Source organism: Sus scrofa, chromosome 15 (assembly GCF_000003025.6).
Source record: "Sus scrofa isolate TJ Tabasco breed Duroc chromosome 15, Sscrofa11.1, whole genome shotgun sequence".
Lineage (NCBI taxonomy): Eukaryota > Metazoa > Chordata > Mammalia > Artiodactyla > Suidae > Sus > Sus scrofa.
In genome coordinates this window covers 88,466,069-88,493,262 of record NC_010457.5, presented here as the reverse complement: position 1 = coordinate 88,493,262, position 27,194 = coordinate 88,466,069, and the positions used below count along the sequence as shown (strand labels likewise).

Here is a 27,194-nt window from a genome sequence, read left to right as displayed (position 1 = left end):
AAGACCTATAATAGGACATTGTATTATTGTCCAAACTAGGACACTGAAATTGAAAGGAGGGATTTTTAACAATTAAGCCCAGTAGCAGTCAGATTATAGTTTTGCTTCATATCCTATTGAGTTTACTTTCACTTATTATATTTTAAAACTCATATTTAAAGTACTGACAAGCAGGAAACAGGATTAAGGGTAATATGTTTAATGTTGTTGAACAAGGGTAAAGGTAGTATAATCTGAGGAGATAGAATCTTATTTATTTATTTATTTATTTATTTATTGTCTTCTTAGGGCCACACCCACAGCATATGAAAGTTCCCAGGCTAGGGTTCAAATCTGAACTGTAGCCGCCAACCTATACCACAACCACAGCAACGGGGATCCAAGCTGCATCTGCAACCTATACCACAGCTCATGGCAATGTTGTATCCTTTAACTCACTGAGTGAAGGCAGGGATTGAACTCTGCCTAGTTGGTTCATTACTGCTGAGCCACACGGAAACTCCTAAAATCATTTTTAAATAGGTGTCTGCTTCATGTTTTGAGTAGGAATGCTTAAAAATGTGCATATGGGGAGTTCATGTTGTGGCTCAACAGTAATGAATCTGTCTAGTACCCATGAGGATACGGGTTCAATCCTTGGCCTATCTCAGTGGTTAAGGATCCAGCATTCCAGCATTGTCGTGAGCTGTGGTGTAGGTTGCAGATGCGGCTCAGATCCTGTGTTGCTGTGGCTGTGGCCTAGGCCAGCAGCTGTAACTCCCAATTTGACCCCTGGCCTGGGAACTTCCATATGCCACACGAGTGGCCCTAAAAAGCAAAAAACAAAACAAAACAAAAAACAAAATCCACCAAAAAAACAGTGCATATAAACAGAGAATTGTTTTAAAACATATGTTGTTCAGAATAAAGTCAACTAGTCCCATAAATAAAGCTAGAGCAGTTACACATTTCACTCTAAATAAATACCTCAATTTTCCCAGCACACAATGGAAGTAATGAGATACTTCATTTACACTTTTTTTTTTGTTTTTTAGAAACACCCTTTAAATGTCCTCAGGAACTGCAGTATTTAGGGTACTTTATAATAGTTGAGTTTACCAGAATGCTGTGCTTGTTGTTTTAAATAGTCTTTAAAAATCTGCTGATGTTATGCTTACTATTAAAATTTTCTGATTTGTAATGGTTCAATACAATTATGCATAAAACTGTATGGGCCTTGACGGCAAGTTTGATAATTTGAACCACTTTCTCATATTTTATAGTTTTCTCATGTTCCAGATAGATTATTCTCAGACATTTAATGTATACTCAGATCACCTGGTATCTTGTTAAAGGGCAGATTCTGATTTGGTAGGTCTGAGGTCAGCTTGAGATTCTGTTCTAACAAGTTCCTAAATGATGTGGAAGTTGCTGTTCTATAGACTACACTCAGAGTATCAGATAGGTTTTAGATGGTTTTTGGATTTGTGGTGAATTTACGATACGTGGCATTAAATATGGCAGAGTTCTTGCAGAAATTTCATTAATAGTTGTAAAAAGGAAAACTTTAGACTTTTATAAATTTAATAATGCAGTTGATTGAAATAATATTTGTCTTTTGTATTCACATTTCCCTCTTCATATGTTTACCAGTGTCTTAACTCTAGTTTTGCTTCTTTCTCATTTCTTTTTTGTTGTTGTGGTTTTCGCTTTTCTTTAATGTATTAGTGTGTTTTGTGAATTTGGTCAGGGAACCGTTACTGTATTTTATGTTTGTATCTACATTTTATTTTGCATGCGTAACGTGGCTTTGCCTGGATGTTCTTTTTGGTAAGTTCCAAATTTATAAAGCATATTGTTTTTTGTAGTGTAAGTCATGTTTTTCACCTTCTTTTTCTCCCACTTCTAGTAATGTGATCATGCTCATGAGTTGTTTTTAGTTTTTTTAAGAGTTCATTTGATAATTATTTTTTCTTAACATTTTCCAATTTTCCTTAATAGTAGTGCAGTTTGGTACTAATCTGCTTTGATTTGTTTTGTAGCCTTACACTGTCAGTTGCCGATCACTACTAGCAGTTGCTATCTGAAGTATTTTGGTTTTTTAAAAGAGCCTTAATCATCTAGAAATATTGTTCTAAAAGCTTGTGCTTCCATATAGCAATCATAAAAAAGATAGTTTATAGTAAAATTAAATAATTTTATTCTCAGTAAACAAAATGCATTCTAATTTTGTTTTTACAGCAACAGCTTGCACAACTACAGAAAGAAAAATCAGAGATTCTGAAAAATCTTGCATTATATTACTTCACATTTGTGGATGTTATGGAATTTAAGGTATGTATTTTAATATACAAAATTTAACATTTCAGAGATACATTGCTATTTGTTAATTGAATAAATTGCTCTGTCACTTGTAGGTAATAAAATTAGAATTCTTCTAGAACAAAAATTTAAAAGATATTTGTCTCTTTTTCTGAATTTAATAATATTTATATAGTTAAAAGACTAAAATAAACTTTTATTTTCAGGACCATGTTTGTGAATTGCTGAATACTATTGATGTTTGCCAAGTCTTCTTTGATATTGTAAGTATTCCTTTTAGAAAAATTTCCAATGGTAGAACTAAGGCAATCAGATGTTTTCTTTTCATTAGAGAAAATTTATATGATTGTATATAATGTTAATTTGGCTTGTATTTTTTAAGATAATTTATAATGTTTTCTCTGTTATCTCTTGTTAAATTTGATTGTCATTGAGTACAAACCTTGTACATATTGGGAAATAGTTGTTTAGCATTTTTTTTTAATTGGCCCAATTTTATGAGGTTATACATATTTTTCTTTATAAAAGGCATACTTGATAAAATCTTTCTTAAGACAATTTCTAGATATAGGAAGTCAAGGTGAAAAATGTCTCCATTGACTTGATGGAGAACCATTTAATTAATTAATTAATATAATACTTTTTTTTTCTTGCTTAGTGAGATTTGCTTCTGTGTTTTTCATTATTTTCATTTTGTTTATTCTTTTAAATTGTTAGCAGTTTGAACAGAGTAATCACAAACTCCTTTTCACATATAAACTTATGAGTCACAAACACAAAACTGTTATATGTAACTCCCAAATTTTAGGCATGTTTTTGGGAAAAGAAATTAGAATTTCAGAAATTGGGATAAAATAAATATCTATAGAAAATTATTTGCTTTGAGTAGCTGCCATGAAAACTTTTGTGTATATGCTTAAAAGTTTGTGAAATAGGAAGGAGTTGAACTTAATATTTTTTTCCCCTAGACTGTAAACTTTGATTTAACAAAGAACTACTTAGATTTGATCATAACCTATACAACACTAATGATACTGCTGTCTCGGATTGAAGAAAGGAAGGCAATCATTGGATTATACAACTATGCTCATGAAATGACTCATGGAGCAAGGTATACTGCATTATAAAAATCTGTGTGAAATTCTCAGTTAATTTGATGGCTTACAACTCAGTGAAATTTGATGTTTGTTTTAAGTGACCGAGAATACCCACGCCTTGGTCAGATGATTGTGGATTATGAAAATCCGTTAAAGAAGATGATGGAAGAATTTGTACCCCATAGTAAGGTAAGAGCTGTTTTTTAATTTTATTAATTTTTTTTGTCTTTTGTCTTTCTAGAGCCCAATCAGCGAAATATGGAGGTTCCCTGGCTAGGAGTCGAATTGGAGCTGTAGCTGCTGGCCCTCGTCACAGCCACAGCAACATGGGATCCAAGCCGGATCCGAGCTGCGTCCACAACCTACACTGGCAACACTGGATCTCTAACCCACCGAGTGAGGCCAGGGATCGAGCCCACAACCTCATGGTTACTAGTTGGGTTCGTTAACCACTGAGCCATGACGGGAGCTCCCAAGAGCTGGTTTTTAGATGTGCTCCAATAGGCATATGAGATAGGTTAAGGGTGGATAGAGTAATAAACTGCTTCTAAGAAAGAAAATTATAATGATAATGTGAAAAAAAAGTTCTGCATGATTTATCTAATTGTGAACTGGAGAGCTCATTAATTAGATTTGAAATAGTGAATAAGAGTCTCAGGAATATATTAATTCAGTATAGGTTTTAAGTTCAGAATAGGGCATAGAGGTAGTGAGGTTTAGTATTTGAGAATGTCTATCTTCATACGAGACTGCCTGGGTTCTAGTCCCAATTATGCCAGTTACTGTGTGAAATTAGCATGTTACTCAACCAGCTTCACTATACTTCAGATTTTTTATCTGTAAAAATGGAGTAATAATAGTACCTGCCTCATATGGCTGTTAGATTAAATGAGTCCTTTTTTTTTTTTTTTTTTGTCTTTTGTCTTTTTGTTGTTGTTGTTGTTGCTATTTCTTGGGCCGCTCCCGCGGCATATGGAGATTCCCAGGCTAGGGGTTGAATCGGAGCTGTAGCCACCGGCCTACACCAGAGCCACAGCAATGCGGGATCCGAGCCGCGTCTGCAACCTACACCACAGCTCACGGCAACACCGGATCGTTAACCCACTGAGCAAGGGCAGGGACCGAACCCGCAACCTCATGGTTCCTAGTCGGATTCGTTAACCACTGCGCCACGACGGGAACTCCTAAATGAGTCATTTTTAAAAAGGATTTTGAGGCATTCCTACTGTGGCACAGTGAGTTAAAGATCTGGCATTGTCTCTGTGACAGCACAGGTTTGCAACCTAGCCTGGCACACCAGGTTAAGGATCTGGCGATGCTGCAGGTGTAGCTCACATTTGATCACTGGCCCGGTAACTTCCATTTGCTGTGGGTGTGTCAGCAAAGGAAGAAGGGGGATAAAGTGTTTAGATACGTAGTATTTGATAAATTTTATCTATGTTATTATAATGTAGCCTAAGAGGAAAATTTTTCTATGTTTTGTGGTAATTTGGAATGTCTGTCTTTTGTAATACGTTAAATGAAATCATTTTTGTTCTAAAGAATTTTACCATTATGGCTTCTCTACTAAGCACATGAAGGAAGTTTTATAGGTATCCTCATTATTTATAGATAAGGAAATTGAGGTCTAGAGAAGTGATGTGACACAGAGTAAGCCATCTGACAGTAATAGTGGCAAAACTAGAACTAAACCCCAGGAAGTTAGAAACTTGCTCCACTGTTCTCTTTGAATGATGGGAGTTAGATTTTCTAATAATACAGTATTTTGTGGGAATCTGTGCTTTTTGGACATACAGTTAACACCAAGAATTTTTCTCTGGTTTTCTTACTCCCATGAAAATTCTGAAGATGCATTTTCAGTTTAATTTCTTTGCATAGTTGTATTGTACCTACAAATTTATAGAGTTTTAATGTCTTAGAGTTAGTTGAATCTTAGTGTTAGTTGAATACTTTGGAAGAGGCTAGTAGATGACATCGATTTTGAAGTATAAATCCACATTGTAGATGGAAGTGTCAGGGTTCCTCAAAGTGTAGATGGAAGTGTCAGTGTTCCTCAAAGTGTTGAGCTTATTATCTTCACCATCTGTCTTAGATTTTGGTAGTGCTTTTTCCTCATCTTGAAATGTTCTTCCCTACTCCTTTGCTATTTTTTCTCTGGATCTATCTCTAACTTCTTACCAATTGTATATGGCCTGTTTTTATTTTGCCACTTGAAATTTTTTTTTTCCCACTTTAGGTGGTGAAAAATTAGCATATATTAGAACTGTTAATAATTACTTGAAGAAAATTGTCCATTTGGATTAGACCATTTATTTCCCAATCTTGATTTTTCTGATTCTATAATATCTTAGAGTTTTAATAGAAAGACCATAATATATTCTCTAGGTTTTATTAAAATTAGTGTAATTTTAAAAAGCTGTTCAGAGTCACTTGGTAGAATGTGGTATCAAAACATTCCTGGATTTTACTCCCAGAGGTTCTGGTTCAGGTTCAGGTAGAGCCCTGGATTCTCTTTTTCTGAACAAACTCATCTGGCAGTTTATGTGCAGCCAAATTAAAGACCCACTCACAGAATATTTAGGAAGTAGGGGTGAGTAAGCAAAGGATAGTTAAAAGCAAACAAGAAGCAGATGAGTGAAAAATTAAATACCTTGATGATAAAACTGTAATTAATAGTCTAAATGACAAATAGAAGTTATTTATTAAGGTAGAGTGGGTTATTTTTAGAAGCCATTCTTTGAAGAAATATGAAACATTGAGCTCTGTTAACACTTAGTCATATAGCCCTAATGTCTTTTTCTTTCAGTGAGAGCTATTAGAGTAGAAAATGATGCACAAAAGGATGACACTAAGCTCGCTACCCTTTTTGAAATAAAGATCTCAATTGCCAAACATTTTCACCTTTAATAAAGCAACATGATTTTATGAACTAATCTTTTGCCTAATAATTTAAAAAAAAAACCCAAAGGAAGATAATTCACCTCAGATCTTAGATGGAGCATAGTTATAGTTAGGCTTTTGTTATTTTATGATGGTACAATTAGAAACAGCGATTGTCGCTGGAATTTAAATGGAAGAGAAAACCCATTTTATTTCTCAGCCTTCTTTTTTTCCTATTTTAGTCTCTTTCAGATGCACTAATTTCTCTTCAGATGGTGTATCCTCGAAGGAATCTTTCAGCTGACCAGTGGAGAAATGCCCAATTATTGAGTCTCATCAGTGCACCCAGTACAATGCTTAACCCTGCACAGTCTGACACTGTATGGTTCTATATTTTCTTTTTTGAATGAAAATAGTAAAGTTGATTTAAAAAAATCAGTTAAGCAGTACTGTTGTAATTTTTCTTCTAATTAGTACTAGTCTACCAGTGAAGTTTATTATAAAATCCTCAGTATTTAAATCATACTGCTTAGTTTTTTTATTTCTAGATTCTGATGCTAAGTTAATACAGCTAGTAGTATGAATATTTTCTTTTAAAGTTTAAAAATATACTTTGTTATATCGTAGAAAATTTGGAAGAAGAAAACAAAGGTCCCTCCAAATCTCACCAACTAGAGAAAATAACTTGCATTCTGTTATATTTCTTTTCAATCTTTTTTCTCTATATATATATGAACCTAGATGTTATGCATATGGAGAATAAACACGCATAATTACTGTTTTGGGTGAGATAGTAAGCATCAAGTTACATACATCTTTTCTAAACTGACTAAAACTTTGTCCTTTAGAATACTGCAAACTTCAGTAGACTTGGGAAATTTGGAAGTTGTCATCTGTCAGATTGAAAACAGTTTAGCAACAGTGTTATTTAAAGAGAAATTTCAGGATGTGTAAAAGTGAAAGGGGCAGATCTTTCATTGTCCTTTATGGAATGCAGGTGTAAATATAGATTATAAAACTTGTATCCAACTTTTCATGTATGTTGTGGTGGTATTTGGACCAAGAATTGAGTAGTTAGCTTCTCAGGAGGAAGAGGAGGAAGTGTGACTCGGCACAGAGGAATTTTGTTTTAGAATTTCTTTAAACCACAAATGTGTATTTTCTTTTTTTAAGATGCCTTGTGAATATCTCTCTTTGGATGCTATGGAAAAATGGATTATCTGTAAGTAAAATTGGTTAGTTTTGTGATTACCCCCTCAGGTTTAAGTTTTAGACAAAAATAACAGGTAACATGTATTACTTCTGTGCCAAGCACTGTGAAAAGCCTTCTACATGCATTCTGCATGCATTCAGTCCTTATATAGAGCCTATTTGGGTAGATAAGACTCTTTTATAGATGTGGAATTAAAGCTTAGTCCACACAGCTAGACAAAGCAAGAACCCAGGCTAAATCCAAGGCTCATGGTCTACATTATATTGCCTCTCAAAACGGCCATCATGGCTAACATTTTATTTTTAATGATTTTTTTTTTGATATCGCATTTATTTCAGTTAAGATTTTTGGTTTTAATTTATTACATACGAAAGACAACCCATGTATTTGGCAGTTGTTAAATGCATGGGAGATAAAATTACCAGTTTGCTCCTACATTCACAAACTATGTGAGAAATAGACACACAGATACAATACAAAATGAGAATTACTATAAAAATTTTTTTTACCAACCCCAGGTCCACTGGCAGAAGGGAATAATTTTGAGCAGGTTGTATTTTTTTAGTTTCTTATAGTTTGTTTCTTAGTTTATTAACATTTAGGTACTATTTGTTGACTTTATTATACTGTTTCTAAAACTGGTAAAGGATGGACTAGTTTTTTTTTAATATGATTTTTTTAGATTCTTCTCTAAAATGTAGTAGAATTGAATTACTGAAAATTATCAGAAATAAAGTAATAAGCAAAGATAAAATAAAAGCCTACATTTTACTTATTAGATTCAGTTTAATCTCAACGAGGTTATTATTGGGTTTCTAATCATAAATCACAATTAAAGGTTTTCTAGATGAAAACTTCTGGATATTCTCAGTTCTCTGCCTAATCTCGTTATGCACTGGTACTTTTGAGTAGCGCTCTTAGTGTGAATGAGGAGGAATTTAGCACACATTCCTTGTCTGTCGCCATTTTTATTCTTTATACTTTTTACATTCATCAGGTTTGTGATGTTTACTTTTTTTTCTGTAGTGGTAGTTAAAGTTTTCATGCTTTGTTGATTTAGAAACACAGCTTTCAAATAATGATTTTGCTCAAAAGTGTGGTGATCCTTGGTTGTTTTATGTTTATGGATGAGGAACTGGTGTGATTAGTAGAGTTAGATGGCATGAGTGACCTCTTGCATTGTATAAGACTATTTCTCTCCAGTCATTTTCTTAACTGGGAATGCCGAATGCTCGGCTTTGTGTAATGAGCAGGTAGGTAAGTTAGAAGGCAGACTACCCTAATGGAGGATACCTGGGTTTGGAGAAGGCAAACGGATTTGAGATACCCATAGTTGCCAAAAGTAAGGAAAGTTTACTCAGTTTTGCTTTTTTTATTTACTTGAGCCTTGAGTAGAGTTAATATAGAAGTTAAGAGTTACCTCAAAGTCTGCATTTCTCTTACTGACACTAATATCAGCACTGGGACTTTTCTATAGAAGATGGTTTACTTCCTCTAGAGCTTTTCTCTGTAGTAGTTCAGAGGTCAGCTGCATCACCCAGGAACTTGTAATATAAGCAGAATATTAGTCTCCATCCTACACCTACTAAATCAGAAACTCTGAGTGAATCCTAGCAATCTCTGTTTTAGTAAGCCTTCCAGTGATTCTGATAGCAAGCTAAAGTTGAGTCACTGGTCTAGATTATAGCCTGGAGCCAAGGGCTGTTGAGGGTCTGGAATGTTGAAGATCCAGCTCTTTGGAATGCAGTTATACAGTAACTTATCCTGATATTCTCTTCAGGGTTTGTTCTTGCTCTGCTGGTTGCACTCAGAGGATTCTTTGGGAAGGATCTCTATTTATTTATTTTCTTACTGCTTTTAGGGCAACATGTGCGGCATATGGACATTCCCCGGGTAAGGATCTAATTGGAGCTGCACTTGCCAGCCTACGCCACAGCCACAGCAATGCAGGATCTGAGCCATGTCTGTGACCCACACTGCAGCTCACGGCAGCACCAGATGCTTAACCCACTGAGTGAGGCCAGAGATGGAACCCTCATTCTCATGGTTACTAGTCAGGTTTGTTACTGCTGAACCACAATAGGAACTCCGGGAAAGACCTCTTTTTAAATTGATAGTCTAATCTTTCTCTCTTCAAAGATTTTCTCCAACTTTCTTATCTAGTTTGGACTAGTATCTTGTTTTCTAAGATTTTTATGACTTAATTTTTTTTTCTGTCCTTTTATTGGGACTTTAGCAGGGAAAGGAGGTTAATGTGTGGTTTAATTAATAAACTCTCTTCCTAATCTTGGGCTATTTTAAATTAATATACGTTTTATTGATCTTATCATAAACATTAATATATTTTAATTCATAATATAACCCATATTTTAAAAAAGTAAAATATACAGTGACTCATAGTGAAACTGATTAATATTCTCAGAGAAACTTTTATTATCAACAGCAGTCTTGTGAATCTAAGTATACAATGAGGTATAAGACACTAAGTGAGACCGTACTTACTAAGGGGATTTAGAGTATGAAAAGTCACTACATAAGAAAAAAATTTTTTACAAAACTTCTCTTGAGCATTCTTTAAATTTCCGTATTGTATTCTATTTCTTTGGTTATGTACCAGATCAAATAATTAGGCTTGCATTTAGGGGCCCTGTTGTATGAAAAACATTTTAATATATTTCAGGAAATTTAAGAAAGTTAAATGTACTTGTGTATGTATGATTTCACAGTACATGTCTACTTAAAAGAGTTAGCTTGCTTGTGTAGTGGCCTTTTAAAGGAAGGTTGAGTTACGAATAGAAAATAAATGGCAAGTTAAATGTCAATGATTGAGGAGTTTAAAGATGGAAGTTGGTAGTTTGTGTGTGTGTGTGTGTGTGTGTGTGTGTGTGTGTGTGTGTGTGTGTGTGTGTATATACATATATATATATTTATGTCACTTAAAAGCCTCAATTTAGGAGTTCCTGCTTTGGAACAATGGGATTGGTGGCATCTCTGGAGCCCTGGGATGCAGGTCCATCCCTGGCCCGGCACAGTGGTTTAATGATCCGGCATTACCTCAACTACGGCATAGGTTGCAACTGCAACTCGAATCTCATCCCTGAGCCAGTAACTCCATATGCTGCGGGGTGGCCAAAAAAGGGGAAAAAAAGCCTCAGTTTAGTGGTTGTGTTTTTGTTTATTTTTTGAAAAGTTACCGTGTAACTGAAATAACCTAATTTTGGAATACTTTTATACTTACATTTCTTTTTCTTTTGTTTGTAGTTGGCTTTATTTTGTGCCATGGGATCCTAAATACTGATGCAACAGCATTGAACCTTTGGAAGCTAGCTCTTCAAAGTAGCTCTTGCCTTTCTCTCTTTCGGGATGAAGTTTTTCACATTCACAAAGCTGCAGAAGACTTATTTGTAAACATACGAGGGTATGGCATTTTCAATTATTATTATTATTTTTGAAGTGAGTGGAATATCTATCTAAGTTTTGGGGTTAGAGAAGAGTCATATTACATAAGAAGATATAGCCTGTACTAGCTTACCAGTCACAGCTTCTAGTAGTGCTATTTTAGAATACAGTGCCTTTAGAAAATATATAAATCAGTCAGAAAATACTTATTAAATTAATTGTAGCAGTTACAGAAATTGGATTAACGCATATAGGAAATCATGTTTCCGTATAAGAAAGTATTCCAGGAGTTCCCGTCGTGGCGCAGTGGTTAACGAATCCGACTAGGAACCATGAGGTTGCGGGTTGGGTCCCTGCCCTTGCTCAGTGGGTTAACGATCCGGCGTTGCCCTGAGCTGTGGTGTAGGTTGCAGACGCGGCTCGGATCCCGCGTTGCTGTGGCTCTGGCGTAGGCCGGTGGCTACAGCTCCGATTCAACCCCTAGCCTGGGAACCTCCATATGCCGCGGGAGCGGCCCAAGAAATAGCAACAACAACAACAACAACAACAACAAAAGACAAAAAAAAAAAAAAAAGTATTCCAAGCGACTCATTTATATTCATTGCCTGTAACACAAATAATTCTTAGATTTGTTTCCTTGGAATTTTTTTTTTTTCCTGCTTTTTAGGACTGCACCTGCGCCATATGACAGTTCCCAGGCTAAGGGTCAAATCAGAGTTACAGCTGCCAGCCTACACCACAGCCACAACAACACAGGATTCAAGCCATGTCACAACCTACACCACAGCGCACAGTAACACCGGATCCTTAACCCCACTGATCAAGGCCAGGGATTGAACCTGCATCCTCATGGTTCCTAGTCAGGTTCGTTAACTGCTGAGCCACGAGGGAAACTCCCTTCCTTGTAATTTTTTAAAAAATTTTTGTTTTTTATTTTTTTCCCTACCTTGTAATATTTAGTGCTTGAATTTCTTTCCACTTAAGGTTCTGTAGCCAGCATATAAAAACAGTTGAGTTCAGGCTTGGTAGCAATTATGAAATCTTTTGAAATTAAGAGCATCTAAAATAACCTGGGATCCCATGAACCTGAAAGTGTTGAATAATTGTGTTTGGTTTGTTAGCTTCATAGAAATGAAATTTACATTTAGTTCATATCCAGTTCAGTAATGTCTTAAATGAAATTAAGATTTAACAAAATTTGGGGTTCCCATCGTGGCTCATCAGTTAATGAACCCAACTACCATCCTTGAAGACGTGGGCTCGGATCATGCGTTGCTATGGTGTAGGCTGGCAGCTCCAGCTCCAATTCATCCCCTAGCTTGGGAACCTCCATATGCCATGGGTGTGACCCTAAAGAGACCAAAAAAAAAAAAAAGATTTACATTTAAGTCAGTATACCACCTCAGTTTTTAGTGTGCAAATGAAATAACCTGGGATGTGAATTAAAATCCAGGTTCCTGGGCATCACTCCTAACCTCCTGTATTTCCTGTATCTGTATCTTGGAGAGGCTAAAGAAATCTGCTCCCTCCACCCACCAGTAGATTTATAAACAAACAAAAAAGCATAAATTTTAGGTGTACAGCCGAACAATTTTATGTATGAATACTCATGGAAACCACGTAGATCAAGATACAAAAATATTTCCATTATCCTCAGAAAATTCTCCTATGCCTCTTTCTGGTTAGTACTGTCACCCCTGGTCCCTCTCCCCCACCCCTTTCTCAAGTGATCACTGATTTCTGTCACTGTAGGTGATTCTGACATCCTCACGCAGGTAGTCTCTCATGATGTAAGAAATAGTGCCCTCTGTACTTTTCAACTCTTAGTTCAGCTTTTATTTTAGATGGTGGAGTATCTGGGAATATCCTGTGTTGTTATGGGCTTTGTCATTTTCTAATTGATTCAGATAGAAAATCCTGAAACTTACGTGATGTCTTAGCATATTGACATCTTTTCTGTGGAATCATATTTAAATATATGTAAACATCTAGAACCAGATAGCCTCTGTATAATGAGTATATTTCTAGCACACTCTTTATAGTGTACTGTACGTAATGGTATGTGTAGTACAAATAAGTTTAATGGCATCATGAAACCAATTGTCTTTTACACTTTTCTAATGTTAAATTTACTATTTAAGAATATTTAGAGTCGAGGAGTTTTAATTTTTAATTAAATTGTGAGTGATCAATCTAAAATGTGAATTATAGTAATTTCAAGTCAGACCATAAATAGAAAAACTCATTCTTTATACAGGTCACTTTTACAGAATTAGTATATTTTGGACATTTGCTTAAAGATCACAAAAATCTTAGCATACTTAATTAAGCAGTTGAAGTTCTTGGTATAAGTGATTTTAGCCAATTTATCAGGAAGATAGTTTTTCTTTAACATTTTAGGAATTTTGAGTTTTTATGTGTAGTAGTCAGGAAATTAACATGTATTTATTAGTGTTTATTTAATTAACACTTTTAAATGTTGGTGTTTCTTTTTTTTTTTTTTTTTTTTTTTTTGGTCTTTTTGCTATTTCTTGGGCCGCTCCCGCGGCATATGGAGGTTCCCAAGCTAGGGGTCCAATCGGAGCTGTAGCCACCGGCCTACGCCAGAGTCACAGCAACGCCAACGCGGGATCCGAGCCGCGTCTGCAGCCTACACCACAGATCACTGCAACGCCGGATCGTTAACCCACTGAGCAAGGGCAGGGACCGAACCCGCAACCTCATGGTTCCTAGTTAGATTCGTTAACCACTGCGCCATGACGGGAACTCCGGGTGTTTCTTTTAATTATTTTTTAAATTTGAAAAAATGTGTTTTTTTAAATAGTAAAAATCACTCATAGTTCTGTCCTTAAAAATAATTTAAAGTAGTCAAATGCTTTACTGTTTCAGTTTTCTCCACCACAAAACCCAGTCACTAGTGTTGATCACTAGTACTTTTGAGAAGTTTTTTATGTTTATGAGATAGCATAAAAAGTCAAAAGTGATAAAAAGTTAGAAATACTACATTTGCACTTCCAGTTTTGGAAATCATTATTAATTATATAAGAAGTATAATTTTAATGTCCCTCTTGGGGGGCTTAAGGAAGTATATTTAATAGAATAAAAATCTGTATTATGAATTTCATTACTTGATTTTAATATAATATGAGATTTATTTTTCTATTGCATATTTAAAGTTCTTGAAAAGGATGTGGGTAGATTTTCCATGTGTTTCCACTTTGATGGCCAGTTTTTTCTTGTTAAGTTATTTTTAATTGATTAGTATTTGACTAACATTTTTATTGCTATTAACCAAATTAAGATTTAATCTACTTACTTTTTTTTTGCACATAGGTATAATAAGCGTATTAATGACATAAGAGAATGCAAAGAGGCAGCTGTGTCACATGCGTAAGTAGTTCTAAGTTATCTCTGATACTTTTAATCAAGAATTCCCTTCTTAAAGCACTATTTTGTTGCAGATTAATGGTGTGTAAGAAGTGGTAGTAGAAGTGGGGGACTTGCAATCAATGAGGAATAAGTTTATAACCTCTGTACCTAGTAATCTTGGTATTAGTGCAGACAGATTTTCAGTATTTTTGAAGAATTTCTAAAAATAGTCTAAGGAATACCATACAAAGGATTTAAAAAAGTTTTTTTTTATTACAGTTGATTTACAATGTTCTGTCACTTTCTGCTGTACAGCCAAGTGACCCAGTTCTACATACATAAACATTCTTTTTCTCGTATTGTATTCCATCATCTTCTATCACAAGTGATTGGATATACTTCCCTGTGCAATACGGCAGGACCTCATTGCTTATCCATTCTAAATGTAATACTACTAACCCCAAACTCACAGTCCATCCCACTCCCATCCCTCTCCCCCTTGGCAACCACAAGGTTTGGATATTATTCAGGTCTCTCTTACTGCCACTGTGCTCTGGTGCTAATATTTTGCAAGTTATGATATTTGTACTACATCAGAAAATTGACATATCCTACTCCCAAATGGTATTTACTTTTCAAAGTATATTACTCCCATACCTTTTCCAAGTTTTAGTAAATTTATTTTATAATTATATATATAGATGACTTAAATTAGAAATTAGTGTTTTTAAGATGGTTGAATAATTTTTCAATTTTATCATGAAATAATTTGATATTTCATCTTAATTGTTATGTCTAATATACTTATATGGAATATTTTCTCCAAAGAGCCTAGGCAATATAAAGATAACATTATCTAACCCATCAGTATTTTTCTAAGGCAGGGAGAAGATGAGCAGCATTGTCATAGATGAAAATACAAAACCATAAAAAGTTTTAGAATTTAGATTTAGGCTGTAGGATTGATACTGGAATTTTTTTTTTTTTTTTTTTTTTTTTGCTTTTTAGGGCTGTACCTGCATCATATGGAAGCTCCCAAGCTAGGGTTTGAATCAGAGCTTCAGCTGGTAGCCTATGCCAAAGTACTTTATAGACATTTTCTCTTGAGGTTAATGTTCCTTGCAAGCAACCCTGTGTAGTTAAAATAGCCAAAATATCATTAACCTTTCTTTTTAGATATATTACCAGATGAATTTATTACTGTCAGTTAAAAGGGAGCTTGTCATTAGAATTATGCTAACATTGTAAATTTACCCATATATTACGGAAGATGTGTCTTTTGAGTCAGGTATTATCATTCCTGTTTTATAGATGAGAGGCTGAAAATTAGAGAGGTGGAACCTAAAGTCACATAGGTAAAGGTTGGATTTTAATGTGTTTTCTAAAATTAATGTGTTGTATAATGGGATTGAATTCATGCTGCAGCTGCAGCCTGCGCTACAGCTGTGGCAACACCAGATCCTTAACCCTTTGTACTGGTCCAGGGATCAAACCCATACCTCCCCAGAGACAGTGCTGGATCTTCAGCCTACTGTGCCAGAGCAGGAACTCCCAGGAGATAGTTCTTGAAGGATTGGTCTTGAAGTTTGTGTAGGATTTTGATAGAGAGTAAGAGAAGAAACATGGTTACAAAAGCAGCACAAGAAAGGTAAGGATAAAGAAAAGATTGGGAAATCATTTAGTGACAAACACATAGGTGATATTTATAAAGGTTTCTTCTTCCTAGGAAAACTTTGAAAGTTGACCCTGAAATGATGTTATTTAATTGCCAATATTTTTAGTCAAAATAGATAAATTGTAATGGTGGATGTCTTTCCCTATAGTGGTTCAATGCACAGAGAAAGACGCAAGTTTTTAAGGTCTGCACTGAAAGAACTGGCTACTGTCCTCTCTGATCAGCCTGGCTTGCTAGGTCCCAAGGTAAATGATTTAATTATTTCAACTACAGCAAGTGTACCATATTAAAAAATTAAAAATTTCTTCTCTGTGAAATTTTTCTGAAATTTCAGTCAGAGACTACATAAGAGGGTTTTATATCTAGCTGACAGTGAATTTGCTAACTTGGCATTTGTAAATCACCTTTCTGCATTTTTCTTGTATCTTGCTTATGTGCTTGGTTTCCCTGGTAAATAATTTGAGGTTCTCCTCTGTTCTCTCATTTCTATCTTTTAAAGTTGATATTTTAAGGTCTTGCCAGAGACTTTTTACTTGGAAAAAGATTATCTGTAGGTTTTGTTTTTAATCTTTGCATGAAAGTAAACTGATTTTTTGTTTGTTTTTTTTTTTTTATGTGTATCAGGCACTTTTTGTTTTTATGGCATTATCCTTTGCCCGTGATGAAATTATCTGGCTCCTTCGTCATGCAGATAACATGCCAAAGAAGAGTGCAGATGACTTTATAGATAAGTAAGTTAGCAACATTAAAAAAGTTTTTTTGTGTATTTTTAGAATTTGGGAACTAAAGTAAAATTATTTTGAAAATGATTTTTTTTAGGGCTTTTCATATTTGTCATAATGGAGGGAATATTTATAATACATAGTTAAGTAATATGAATTAGAATGCAAAGTCAACTTTCTTAGAATAGGGGCTTTAAATGCTTTCTCTCTAATGTTTGAGGTAGTCCTAGAAATCTTGTTTGTTTTCATGCTGTAGTATTTCTTATGAAATTCATGTTTCAAAATTATTTACCACACAAAAGTTTGAATAAGAATCCTAATGGAATAGAGTTGCAACTGAATGTGTCATTTGTAATATCTTTCTCTAATTTTAGGCCACAGTCCCTTAATAGGAGTTATATAAATGAATTAGAAATAAGAGCATACAGGAGTTCTTGTCATGGCTTAGCATTTAATGAACCCGACTCTGGTTCGATCCCTGGCCTCACTCAGTGGGTTAAGGATCCTGCGCTGCCGTGAGCTGTGCTGTAGGTCGCAGATGCGGCTTGGAACCCACATTGCTGTGGCTGTGGTGTAGGCCAGCAGCTGAAGCTTCAATTTGACCCCTAGCCTGGGAACTCCCACATGGCGTGGGTATGGCTCTAAAAAGACAAAAAAAAAAAAAAAAAAAAGAATAAGAGCATACAAAAAAATCATACTTCTTCCTAATCTAATTTTCTTTATTATTTTTTAATTTTCTTTTTTATTTGTTTGCTTTTTAGGGCCATACCTGTGGTATATGGAAGTTCCCAGGCTAGGTAGGGGTCCATTTGGAACTGCAACTGCTGGCCTATGCCACAGTCACAGCAATGCTGGATCCTAGCCACATCTGCGAACTGCATACACTACAGCTTGCGGCAACGCCTGATTCTTAACCCACTAATCAAACCCTCATCCTCATAAATACTAGTCAGGTCCTTAACTGCTGAGCCACAACAGGAACTCCCTAATTTACAATTATAATGAATTATTTATGAGCTGTCCTAATTTAATTTTTGCTTTGGATTTTCCTCTGTTCCTCTTTTTCAGTCTTAGCTTTTTTTTTTTTTTTTGGTTTCATGATTTCTTTATTTATATGAAATAATATAAAAAGTTGTTGACATTAAACACAACAATAGTTTTTCTAAGGAAAAAACAATGTTGCAATGTCAAAGACATTTCATATTTTCCTTGAAAACAGTGAATTATGTTTTAAAATATTTTTCTTGAATTTTTGAAAAAGGCACATTGCTGAATTAATATTCTACATGGAAGAGCTTAGAGCACATGTAAGGAAGTATGGACCTGTAATGCAAAGATATTACGTGCAGTACCTTTCTGGCTTTGATGCTGTTGTCCTCAATGAACTTGTGCAGGTAAAAACTACCTCATATTATTCTCCCTTTTGTTCCTTTTTCTCTTTTCTGGTAACTGGTTTGTTTGCTCAGTGAACAATTATGAAATGTCATCTTATACCAGGTGATGAAGATACAGGCATAGATAAGTCATGGTTTTATCTTGTCAAGGAGGTCATTATCTAAAGGGGGAAAAATTTAGTTGTATTCCAGTTGATGGGTGTTATGCTGAAGTGTATGTAAAGGTCATAGTGAATACAGTGCGGGGAATGATTGTTTTTCTTGGGGGTGGAGGTGTACAGTAACCAAATTACAGAGGGCCTTGCAAAAGAGGGGGTTAGTCATAAATCAGATTTAATACTTAAGAAGATCACCCTAGCTCGTTGTGGATGTTGGATTGCTGGAGGCCAAGGGAGAGGAGGCAGGGAGACCAGAAGAAAAATTCCTGCACTAGGGTAAGTGAAAGCTATTGAGAGCCTGAACTTGCACATTGGCTATGGAGATGAAGAAGAGATGTTGGAGACATTATAATTGATAATTAAGTATTAGAGGGAAAACAGAAGAAAAATATTTTTGCATTGTGTGTTAGAAAATAGCTAGTAAAAAAAAATTTCGTCTAGATGCCTCAATTTATAAAATTTTCATTTTGGATTTTTCTCTATTGATTTTTAGTCTTAGCTTTTTTTCATTTTTTGCTTTCCATAATTTCTTGATTTAATCTTTTAAATCTCAATATAAATTTATTTTTATTCTATATTAATTGACTAAAGAAAATAATACTTTCTTCATTTTATAAAATCATAGATGTCTATACTATTACATACATACAGTACAAAGGAAGAACAGCACAAATTCTCTTTATGTTAAGACCACTCTAAAACTACTGGTTTTCCAGAGAAATAAGCATACTTTAAAGTGCTAATTTTTTTTCAAACCTAGCTAAAAATGCAAATAAGAAAAAATTTGTTTATGTAATTGTTTACCCTGAAGTCTATCTATATAGCTTGTAGGTTACTATCCTAAACTAATGTAGTCCTTCTTTTGTCCACTAGATGGAGCTCAGATGCTTCCTTTCTAGAATGGCTATTAAAAAGGAAAATGGAATAGTTGATTTTTATCCCTAGAGTGTTAGTGCTTTGCTGCAATTTTTTTCTTTTTTTAGGGCTGCATGTGTGGCATATGGAAGTTCTCAGACTAGGGGTCAAGTCAGAGCTACAGGCCTACACCACAGCCATAGCAACACCAGATCCGAGCAGCGTCTGCGACCTACACCTCTACTCCTGGCAACGCAGGATCCTTAACCCACTGAATGGAGCCAGGGATTGAACCCACATCCTCATGGATATTAGTCGGGTTCGTTTCCGCAGAGCCACAATGGGAACTCCATTTTTTTTTTTTTTTTTTTTTTGAATAGTGATTACTTAGGAGATAAACCAGAGGCTACCATGCTATCACAATCTAAAAAGTAAACCAGACTCCTAATTTCATGAAACTTGCTATAGTTAGTTGGATATTTATTCATAAATTTTACAGATTTATTTTAAAGTTTTAAAAATTTTTCTGTCACTCCATGTCTTTTATATAAACTGATGTTAACAATACCGAGAAAATTAATTTTGTAATTTTTAATGGAATTATAATAATGGTAGTAGTAGCAGCAATAATAACACTAATATTAATAATTGGCAGAGTTCCCGTCATGGCTCGGTGATAATGAACCCAGATAGTATCCATGAGGATGAGGGTTCAATCCCTGGCCTCACTCAGTGGGTTAAGGATCCAGCGTTGCCATGAGCTATAGTGTAGGTCACAGGTACAGTTTGGATCCTAAGTTGTTGTGGCTCTGGTATAGGCCGGCAGCTGCAGCTCCAATTCGACCCCTAGCCTGAGAACTTCCATAGGCTTGGGTACAACCCTAAAAAGCAAAATAATAATAATAATAGTAATAATTGGCAAATGTATTGATAGTATATTATATTCTGTCTGTACAACAACTTTTTTGCGGATAGGTATGGTTATCATTATTTGTTCAAGAAAAACAGACCTCTATAACTTGATCATTGTCATGCAATTTGTGTGTAATAGCGCCAGTATTTGAACTCAAGTCTTAAACACCTAAGCTTTTTACCACCCACTTCTATTGTAAAGTACCTGCGTGGTGTTTTTAACCATTTGCTAGGATTTAAATTTAGAACTAAGATTAACCTGTTAACATTGTTCACTGTAATAGGTATTAATTTTTTTTTACCTTTTATTTATTCATTTTTCTACTGTACATCATGGTGACCCAGTTACACATACATGTACAGATTCTTTTTTCTCACATTATTATGCTCCATCGTACATGACTAGACATAGTTCCCAGTGCTACACGGCAGGATCTCATTGCTAATCCGGTATTAATTTTTTTTAATTGTCTTAAAATATGTGAACATAAAAGTTACCAGGCAACCATTTTTAAGTTTACAGTATAGGACGTTATATACATTTACATTGTTATATAGGTCTTAATGTCTTAAAATTACTTATGATTTTTGTGAGCTAAGCATTCTTTTTTTCGCTTTTTAGGGCCGCACTCGTGGCATATGGAGGTTCCTAGGCTAGGGGTTGAACAAGAGCTACAGCTTCTGGCCTACACCACAGCCACAGCAACATGGGATCTGAGCCACATCTGTGACCTACACCACAGCTAATGACAATACCAGATCCTTAACCCACTGAGGCCAGGGATCGGACCTGCATCCTTATGGGTCCTAAACAGGTTCGTTAACCGCTGAGCCATGAAGGGAACTCTGCATCCATCTTTTAAAATATTTATGATTTAGCATCTTCAAATTAGTAGTTTATCAAATATTCACTTTTTTAGCTAGATTGAAATGGATTTTTTGGTCCTAATTTTGTTGAAGTGAAATTCATATATGATAAAAATAACCCATTTTTAGTGTACTATTTGAATTTGGGTAACTGCGTACATATACGTGACTACCACTAATCAAGATGTAGAACATTTCTAACCCTTCAAAGTTTTCTTGTACATATTGTAGTTGATACCCTCTAAACCTCCAACAATCCCTTATCTGCTTATCACTTTTTGCCTTTAAAATTTTTTTTTCAAGTTCCCTTGTGGCACAGCAGTTCAGGAACCAGTGTTTTCACTGTAGCAGCTTGGGTTGCAGATGCAGCAAGGGTTTGATCCATGGCCTGGGAATTTTCCGTGTGCCATGGGCATAGCCAAAAAAAAATTTTTTTTTTCATAAAAATGAAATAATCATGATACAATTTTTTTGTTTTTTATTTCAATTAGCATAATATTTTTGAGATTCATCCATGTGTGTGAATCAACATTCCATCCCTGTTTTTTGCTCAAAACTATTCCACAGTATTATTATTATTTTTTAGGGCCACACCCACAGCATGTGGCGGTTCCCAGGCTAGAGGTCTAATCAGAGCTATAGCTGCCAGCCTACACCACAGCCACAGCAGTACAGGATCCGAGCCTCGTCTTCGACCTATACCACAGCTCATGGAAATGCTGGATCCTTAACCTACTGAGTGAGGCCTGGGATCGAACCCACAACGTCATGGTTCCTAGTTGGATTTGTTTCTGCTGCGCCACAATGGGAACTCCTTACATAGTATTGATATACCAGTTTGTTTACTCACCCACTAGAGTTGTTTCCCAACCAGGTGTTTTTGACATTATTCTATTTTTTATTTCCTTTTCAGAATCTTTCTGTTTGCCCTGAAGATGAATCAATTATCATGTCCTCTTTTGTTAACACTATGACTTCTCTAAGTGTAAAACAAGGTAGGTCTTTTAAATAAAAACAGGTTTTCAAACTTGATTGTTAAGTAGAGGATTTAAAAGTTAATTTTTACAGAATTACTTATCTAATTTCTTGGACATATTTAGTCTGTTTCTTTTGTTTCAACTTTGTTTTCTCTGAAGCAGAGGTTTCCAAAATGAATGTGTGATGCTGTTTATAAACATCATATGAAGTATAGCTTGACATTTCTTATTATTCAGTGGTAGGAAAACAGGCATTTTGTAGTTAAAAAAAAAAAAAGAAAAGGAAAATGAGCACCCCCATATCATAATAATGTGTATACATGGTCCAGGCATTACCTTTGACAACAATGGATACCATTAATAAACTGCTTAGTCTGGGCAGGGATGTTGTATATTATCCTGTTTAATCCACATCAGTTTTTAAAAAGCTGTCATTACATTTATTTGACAGATTTGGAAACTTAGGGTTTGAGGATTAACCTCTTGATTATTTAGTATGATCTGCTCATACTCTAACAGATATCTTCTAAGTGCTAGAATAGGAACTTAAGTTCATGTCAGTCAATCTCAAAAGTTGATGTCATATACCAGACTGCCTCTCCATTAGTTGAATATTCCATTCCGAGAGATTGGTATGATGTTTTAGTTTTATAATCTTCATGTAAAAGTTATCAGAAATCTTGAAAATTTCTGAGTGATAAATTTTAGTTTTATCAGTCTTTACCATAAGTAATGAACCTATTATAAACTTGCTTAATGATATTTGGTTTACATAAAGTTATTTTGCAGAAATTCAGCGTACTATCTAGAATTTCTATTCATGGGATTCCTCATGCTGTATTTTAAATTGACATGTAAGCAAAATGAGAATCACAGGGTTTAGGAGAGAAGTGTGTACTTACCCTTCTCTTAGCATAACTTCCTCTTTTGTCATCATCTTTATAGGATATGAGAATTATTTCACTCTTAGATATTAAATTATTTTTAAATTGTGGTAAAGTAAACATAACATGAAATTTACCACCTTACCATTTTTAAGTGTACAGTTCAGTAGTGTTAAGTGTACTTGCATACATAGTTTTACAGTCAATATTAGTAACTTTTTGTCTGGAAAAACTGAAACTCTATAGCTATAAAATAGCAACTCCTATTTTTCTCCCCTCCTCTCCAACCTCTGGCATCCACTTTTCTACTTTGTTTCTATGACTTACACTATTCTAGATACCTCAACTAAGTGAATCATATAGTATTTTTTGTTGTTGTTGTTGTTGACTTATTTCACTTAGCATACTATCCTTAATGTCATCTGTGTTGTAGCATTCATGTGATAGAACTTGCTTCCGTTTTAAGATCAAGTAATATGCTATTGTGTATATATACCACATTTTGCTTATCCATTCATCTGTTGATAGACTTTTTGATTATTTTCACCTTTTGGCTGTTGTGAATAATGCTGCTGTGAACATTGGTGTACAAATATCTCTTCAAGACCCTGCTTTTATTCTTGTGTGTAAATGCCCGGAAGTGGAATTAGCTCTTAAATTTTAAAATGTGATTTTAGATTTGTAAAAACATTTAATTTGCTTTGTAATCTTTTTTCTATTATTGTAGTTGAAGATGGGGAAGTATTTGATTTCAGAGGAATGAGATTAGATTGGTTTAGATTACAGGTAAGCATAACAATTTTCATTGTCATTCTCTTTTGTTATTGGATACCGTAGCTAACATGAAAACATAACAATATGAAAAAATATTCATTGTTGTATACCTAGTGAAAAGATTTTTTTATTTATGACTAACCAGAGTCTTTACCTCCTAGAAGAAACTTGAAAAAATTAAGATGTAGGAGTTCCTGTTGTGATGCAGCAGAAACAAATCCGACTGGGAACTGTGAGGTTGTGGGTTTGCTCCCTGGCCTCACTCAGTGGGTTAAGGATCCAGTGTTGCTGTGAGCTGTGGTATAGGTTGCAGACGTAGGTCAGATCCTACATTGCTGTGGCTGTGGCATAGGCCAGCAGCTGTGTAGCTCTGATTTAACCCCTAGCCTGGGAACCTCCATATGCAGTGGGTATGACCCTAAAAAGCAAAAAAAAAAAAAAAAAAGAAAAAAGAAAAAATTAAGATGTAATTGATACGTAATATAATGTTATTTTTTGGTATACAACATAATGATTCAGTGTGTATATTTTGGGAGGATCACCACAGTAAGTCTAGTTAATATCACCGCCATACATAGTTAGAAATTCTGTTTTTTCTTGTGATGAGAACTTTTAAAATGTACTCGCTTAGCAACTTTCAGATATACAATTCAGTGTTACTAGCTGTAGTCACCAACCTGTACATTATATACCTAGGACTTATTTATTTTGTAATTGGAAGTCTGTGTCTTTTGACCACCTTCACCCATTTCACTTACCCTTGACTCCCCTGCCTCTGGCAGCCACAATCTGTTGTCTGTATTTGTGAGTTTGGTTGTGTCTTTTTTTTTTTTTTTTTTATGATTTTTATTTTTTTCTGCCACAGCTGGTCCACAGTGCTCTGTCAATTTTCCACTGCCCAGCATGGCGACCCAGCCACACATACGCTCTTTTCTCCCACACCACCATACTCCATCACAAGTGACCAGACACAGTTCCCAGTGCTACACAGCAGGATCTCATTGCTAATCCATTCCAAAGGCAATAGTCTGCATCCATTAACCCCAAGCACCCCATCCATCCCACTCCCTCCCCTTCCCCCTTGGCAACCACAAGTCTATTCTCCAAGTCCATGATTTTCTTTTCTGTGCAAAGGTTCATTTGTGCCGTGTATTAGATTCCAGATATAAGTGATATCATATGGTATTTTGTCTTTCTGGCATTGCCACAAATGTGACTTGCATTACATGTTGCTGTGTTGGTATGGTGTACACTAGCAGCTGCAGCTCCGATTCTACCCCTAGCCTGGGAATGTCTGTATGCTGGAAGTGCAGCCCTAAAAACAAAGAAAAAAAAATTAAGCCTGAAATCTTTGTATGTACTACAGATTTAATGATAGAGCCCCTTAAGTATTGCTAGCAATGGGAAAACTGGCATGATATTTTCACTGGCTGCATATTTCAGAAATATATATATTTTAAAATAATAATATGCTCTCATCATGAAAAGTCAAAATATCCAGAGGTAAAGTAGAAATTGAAAGTTCTCACATTTCCTAGTTTCATTCTGCAGAAATATTCACTTGTAATAATTGGCCTATACAGTATCCTTTTAGATGTTGAAACCTGTTAAGTGAGATGATACTGTATACTGTTCTGCAACTTAAAAAAATTTAAAAATATTTTAATTAAATGGTAAAAAAAATAAACACTTTGTGTTTAAGGAAGAGATTTTTAGATTATACAGTCTCAGGAAGGACTCCTAGAAAGAGTATACTTTTCTGGCATTCTGCTTAGTTCCTTGAGGTGCTTTTGCTTTGCTTACGTTCTTTCCCTCTAATGTTAAAATAAATAGGCGCTTCTCTGACTCTTGTCCTGTGTTCTATAGCAGCCATTTTTTTTTTTTTAGAAATTATAATTATGTAAATTAAGGTACAATATTAAGTAATTTGCCTGAGGTTGCAGAGCTGGTTAGTGGGAGATTAGGGAAGAATAATTGAGATACCATCATTCTAAAACATGTGTGTATGTATTATCAATTATTTTCTTCCAGTTAAAGTTTAGAAATTAACATTCCCTTGTTTTAAAAAATGCTATGAAATAATACAAAAGTAGAGCTTTCAAAATGAATGAAAATAGAAGGATATTTGCCAAAAATTTTGAAAGCCATTGTCACAGAATTTGAACTGTTTTCATTCTCTCACTCACTTTGTGGGAGTGCCTAAACTAGCATTTAGTTTCAAAGAATTTTAGATTTAGATGCATTTTAAATTAACCTTTATTAGATATTTCCAGGGTTTTTAAACTTTCATTTGAAGGATTCACTTGAGAATTTTACCTTTGTTCAGTGCAATCATATAGCAGAATATAAAGCATTTGAGTAAGCATTAGGAATATAGAAGCAATATTTCCCTAAATGAGACTTTTTATTTTCCTTAGCTTATAGATGCAACACTATGAAGACAATATAGCTCTCTCTCTTCACATCGTCTTCCTTTTTTGTATATCTCTCTGTCGAAATTTTTTCTTTTTTTTAGGACACTAGTCGTATTGATTAATGATCACATTTTTAACTTGACTACCTCTATAAAGACCCTATTTCCAAATACGAGTATTAAATGCTGAGGTATTTGGAACTATAATTTCAGTATATCTTTTTGAGGGACGCAATTCAACCATAACATTTTCAGATGCAAACTATTATATTTGGAATGGAGAGGCAGTGGGATCCTACTGAATAGCACAGGGAAATGTGTGTGATTGAGTCACTTTGTTGTACAACAGAACTTGATGAAGCATTGTAAATCAACTATACTTTAATAATAATAATAATAAATAAGTAAAAATAATGAGTACATACAAAAAAATTGCTCTTAACTATCATTGAAACACAGTCATTCAGCTGCTTTTTATTGCATAATAGACTCTTTATTTTTTAGTGATAATAGGTCAGAACTTACCAAAGAAGAAAAGAATGGGACATACAACCAAGCCTGAGAAGTCTTGGCTAAGAAAAGAGGGCAAAAGTGCAGGTGGGAGACAGTGTCCAAAATCTAGGAGGTTTGCATAGATGATGAAGAGCAGGTCATCAGTGGGGCTTCCAAGACCACACACAAGACGAGAGGATTCAGGAGATAAAATATTGTGAGCAGTGTTGTATAAAGCTGTAGAAGAGTATAAATCCTCTTATGAGTATTTTATAAATGTGGATATGGAGACAAGGCATAAAAGATAATGAAAAATTAAATGGCAGTTTAAAATCTAAAAGCTTAAGTTAAAAGATACAATGACAGAGTATGATTATCAATTGATTATAGTTTTCTTAGGAAGGAGAAAGTTTTTTTGAAGTTGGAATCAATAGTAATGGCTTTATAGAGAAAGCAATGTTTTACCCTGACATTGAAAGGTGAGTAGAATTTGAATAGGAAAATAGCTCGAGGAAAAGGCAGATAAAGAGACTTTTTAGTGTAAGATATTACTACAAAAAGGAAAATATCTTCACAAAAGATATGAATGATCTCACTTTGACCAGTCATCTGGTAGAAGGACAAACATTATTAGGTCTAAGCATATGGCCAGAGAAAGATGTATAGCTCTGTATATGTCAGTTCTTGAGTAGAGCAGGGCCAGAAGGATAAGCCTTTGAAAGAAAGTTAGCATGTGCTTTGTGCCTTCGCTGGAGTCTTTTTAGTCTTAAAAGAAGAGTTCTCCTCTATATATATTCTATGCCATTTTTTTC

General features: G+C 34.8%; 1 protein-coding gene across 5 annotated transcripts in view; it reads left to right on the top strand.

The window, feature by feature from the left end:
- NCKAP1 (NCK associated protein 1) overlaps positions 1–27,194 on the top strand; it is a 102,557-nt gene that overhangs the window by 35,155 nt on the left and 40,208 nt on the right. For 2 of the 5 annotated variants that reach the window (XM_003359581.4, XM_003359582.4), the window contains 13 exons: positions 2,221–2,313; positions 2,508–2,564; positions 3,270–3,412; positions 3,497–3,587; positions 6,521–6,658; positions 7,452–7,500; positions 10,753–10,909; positions 14,224–14,280; positions 16,083–16,179; positions 16,559–16,665; positions 17,918–18,050; positions 21,756–21,837; positions 23,431–23,489. In XM_003359581.4, the coding sequence (XP_003359629.1) occupies positions 2,221–2,313; positions 2,508–2,564; positions 3,270–3,412; positions 3,497–3,587; positions 6,521–6,658; positions 7,452–7,500; positions 10,753–10,909; positions 14,224–14,280; positions 16,083–16,179; positions 16,559–16,665; positions 17,918–18,050; positions 21,756–21,837; positions 23,431–23,489 (1,263 nt within the window). Of the gene's footprint in view, positions 1–1,782; positions 1,810–2,220; positions 2,314–2,507; positions 2,565–3,269; positions 3,413–3,496; positions 3,588–6,520; positions 6,659–7,451; positions 7,501–10,752; positions 10,910–14,223; positions 14,281–16,082; positions 16,180–16,558; positions 16,666–17,917; positions 18,051–21,755; positions 21,838–23,430; positions 23,490–27,194 lie in introns of those variants that run through there. The other 3 variants (XM_021075813.1, XM_021075812.1, XM_021075814.1) reach the window with 2 other exon arrangements.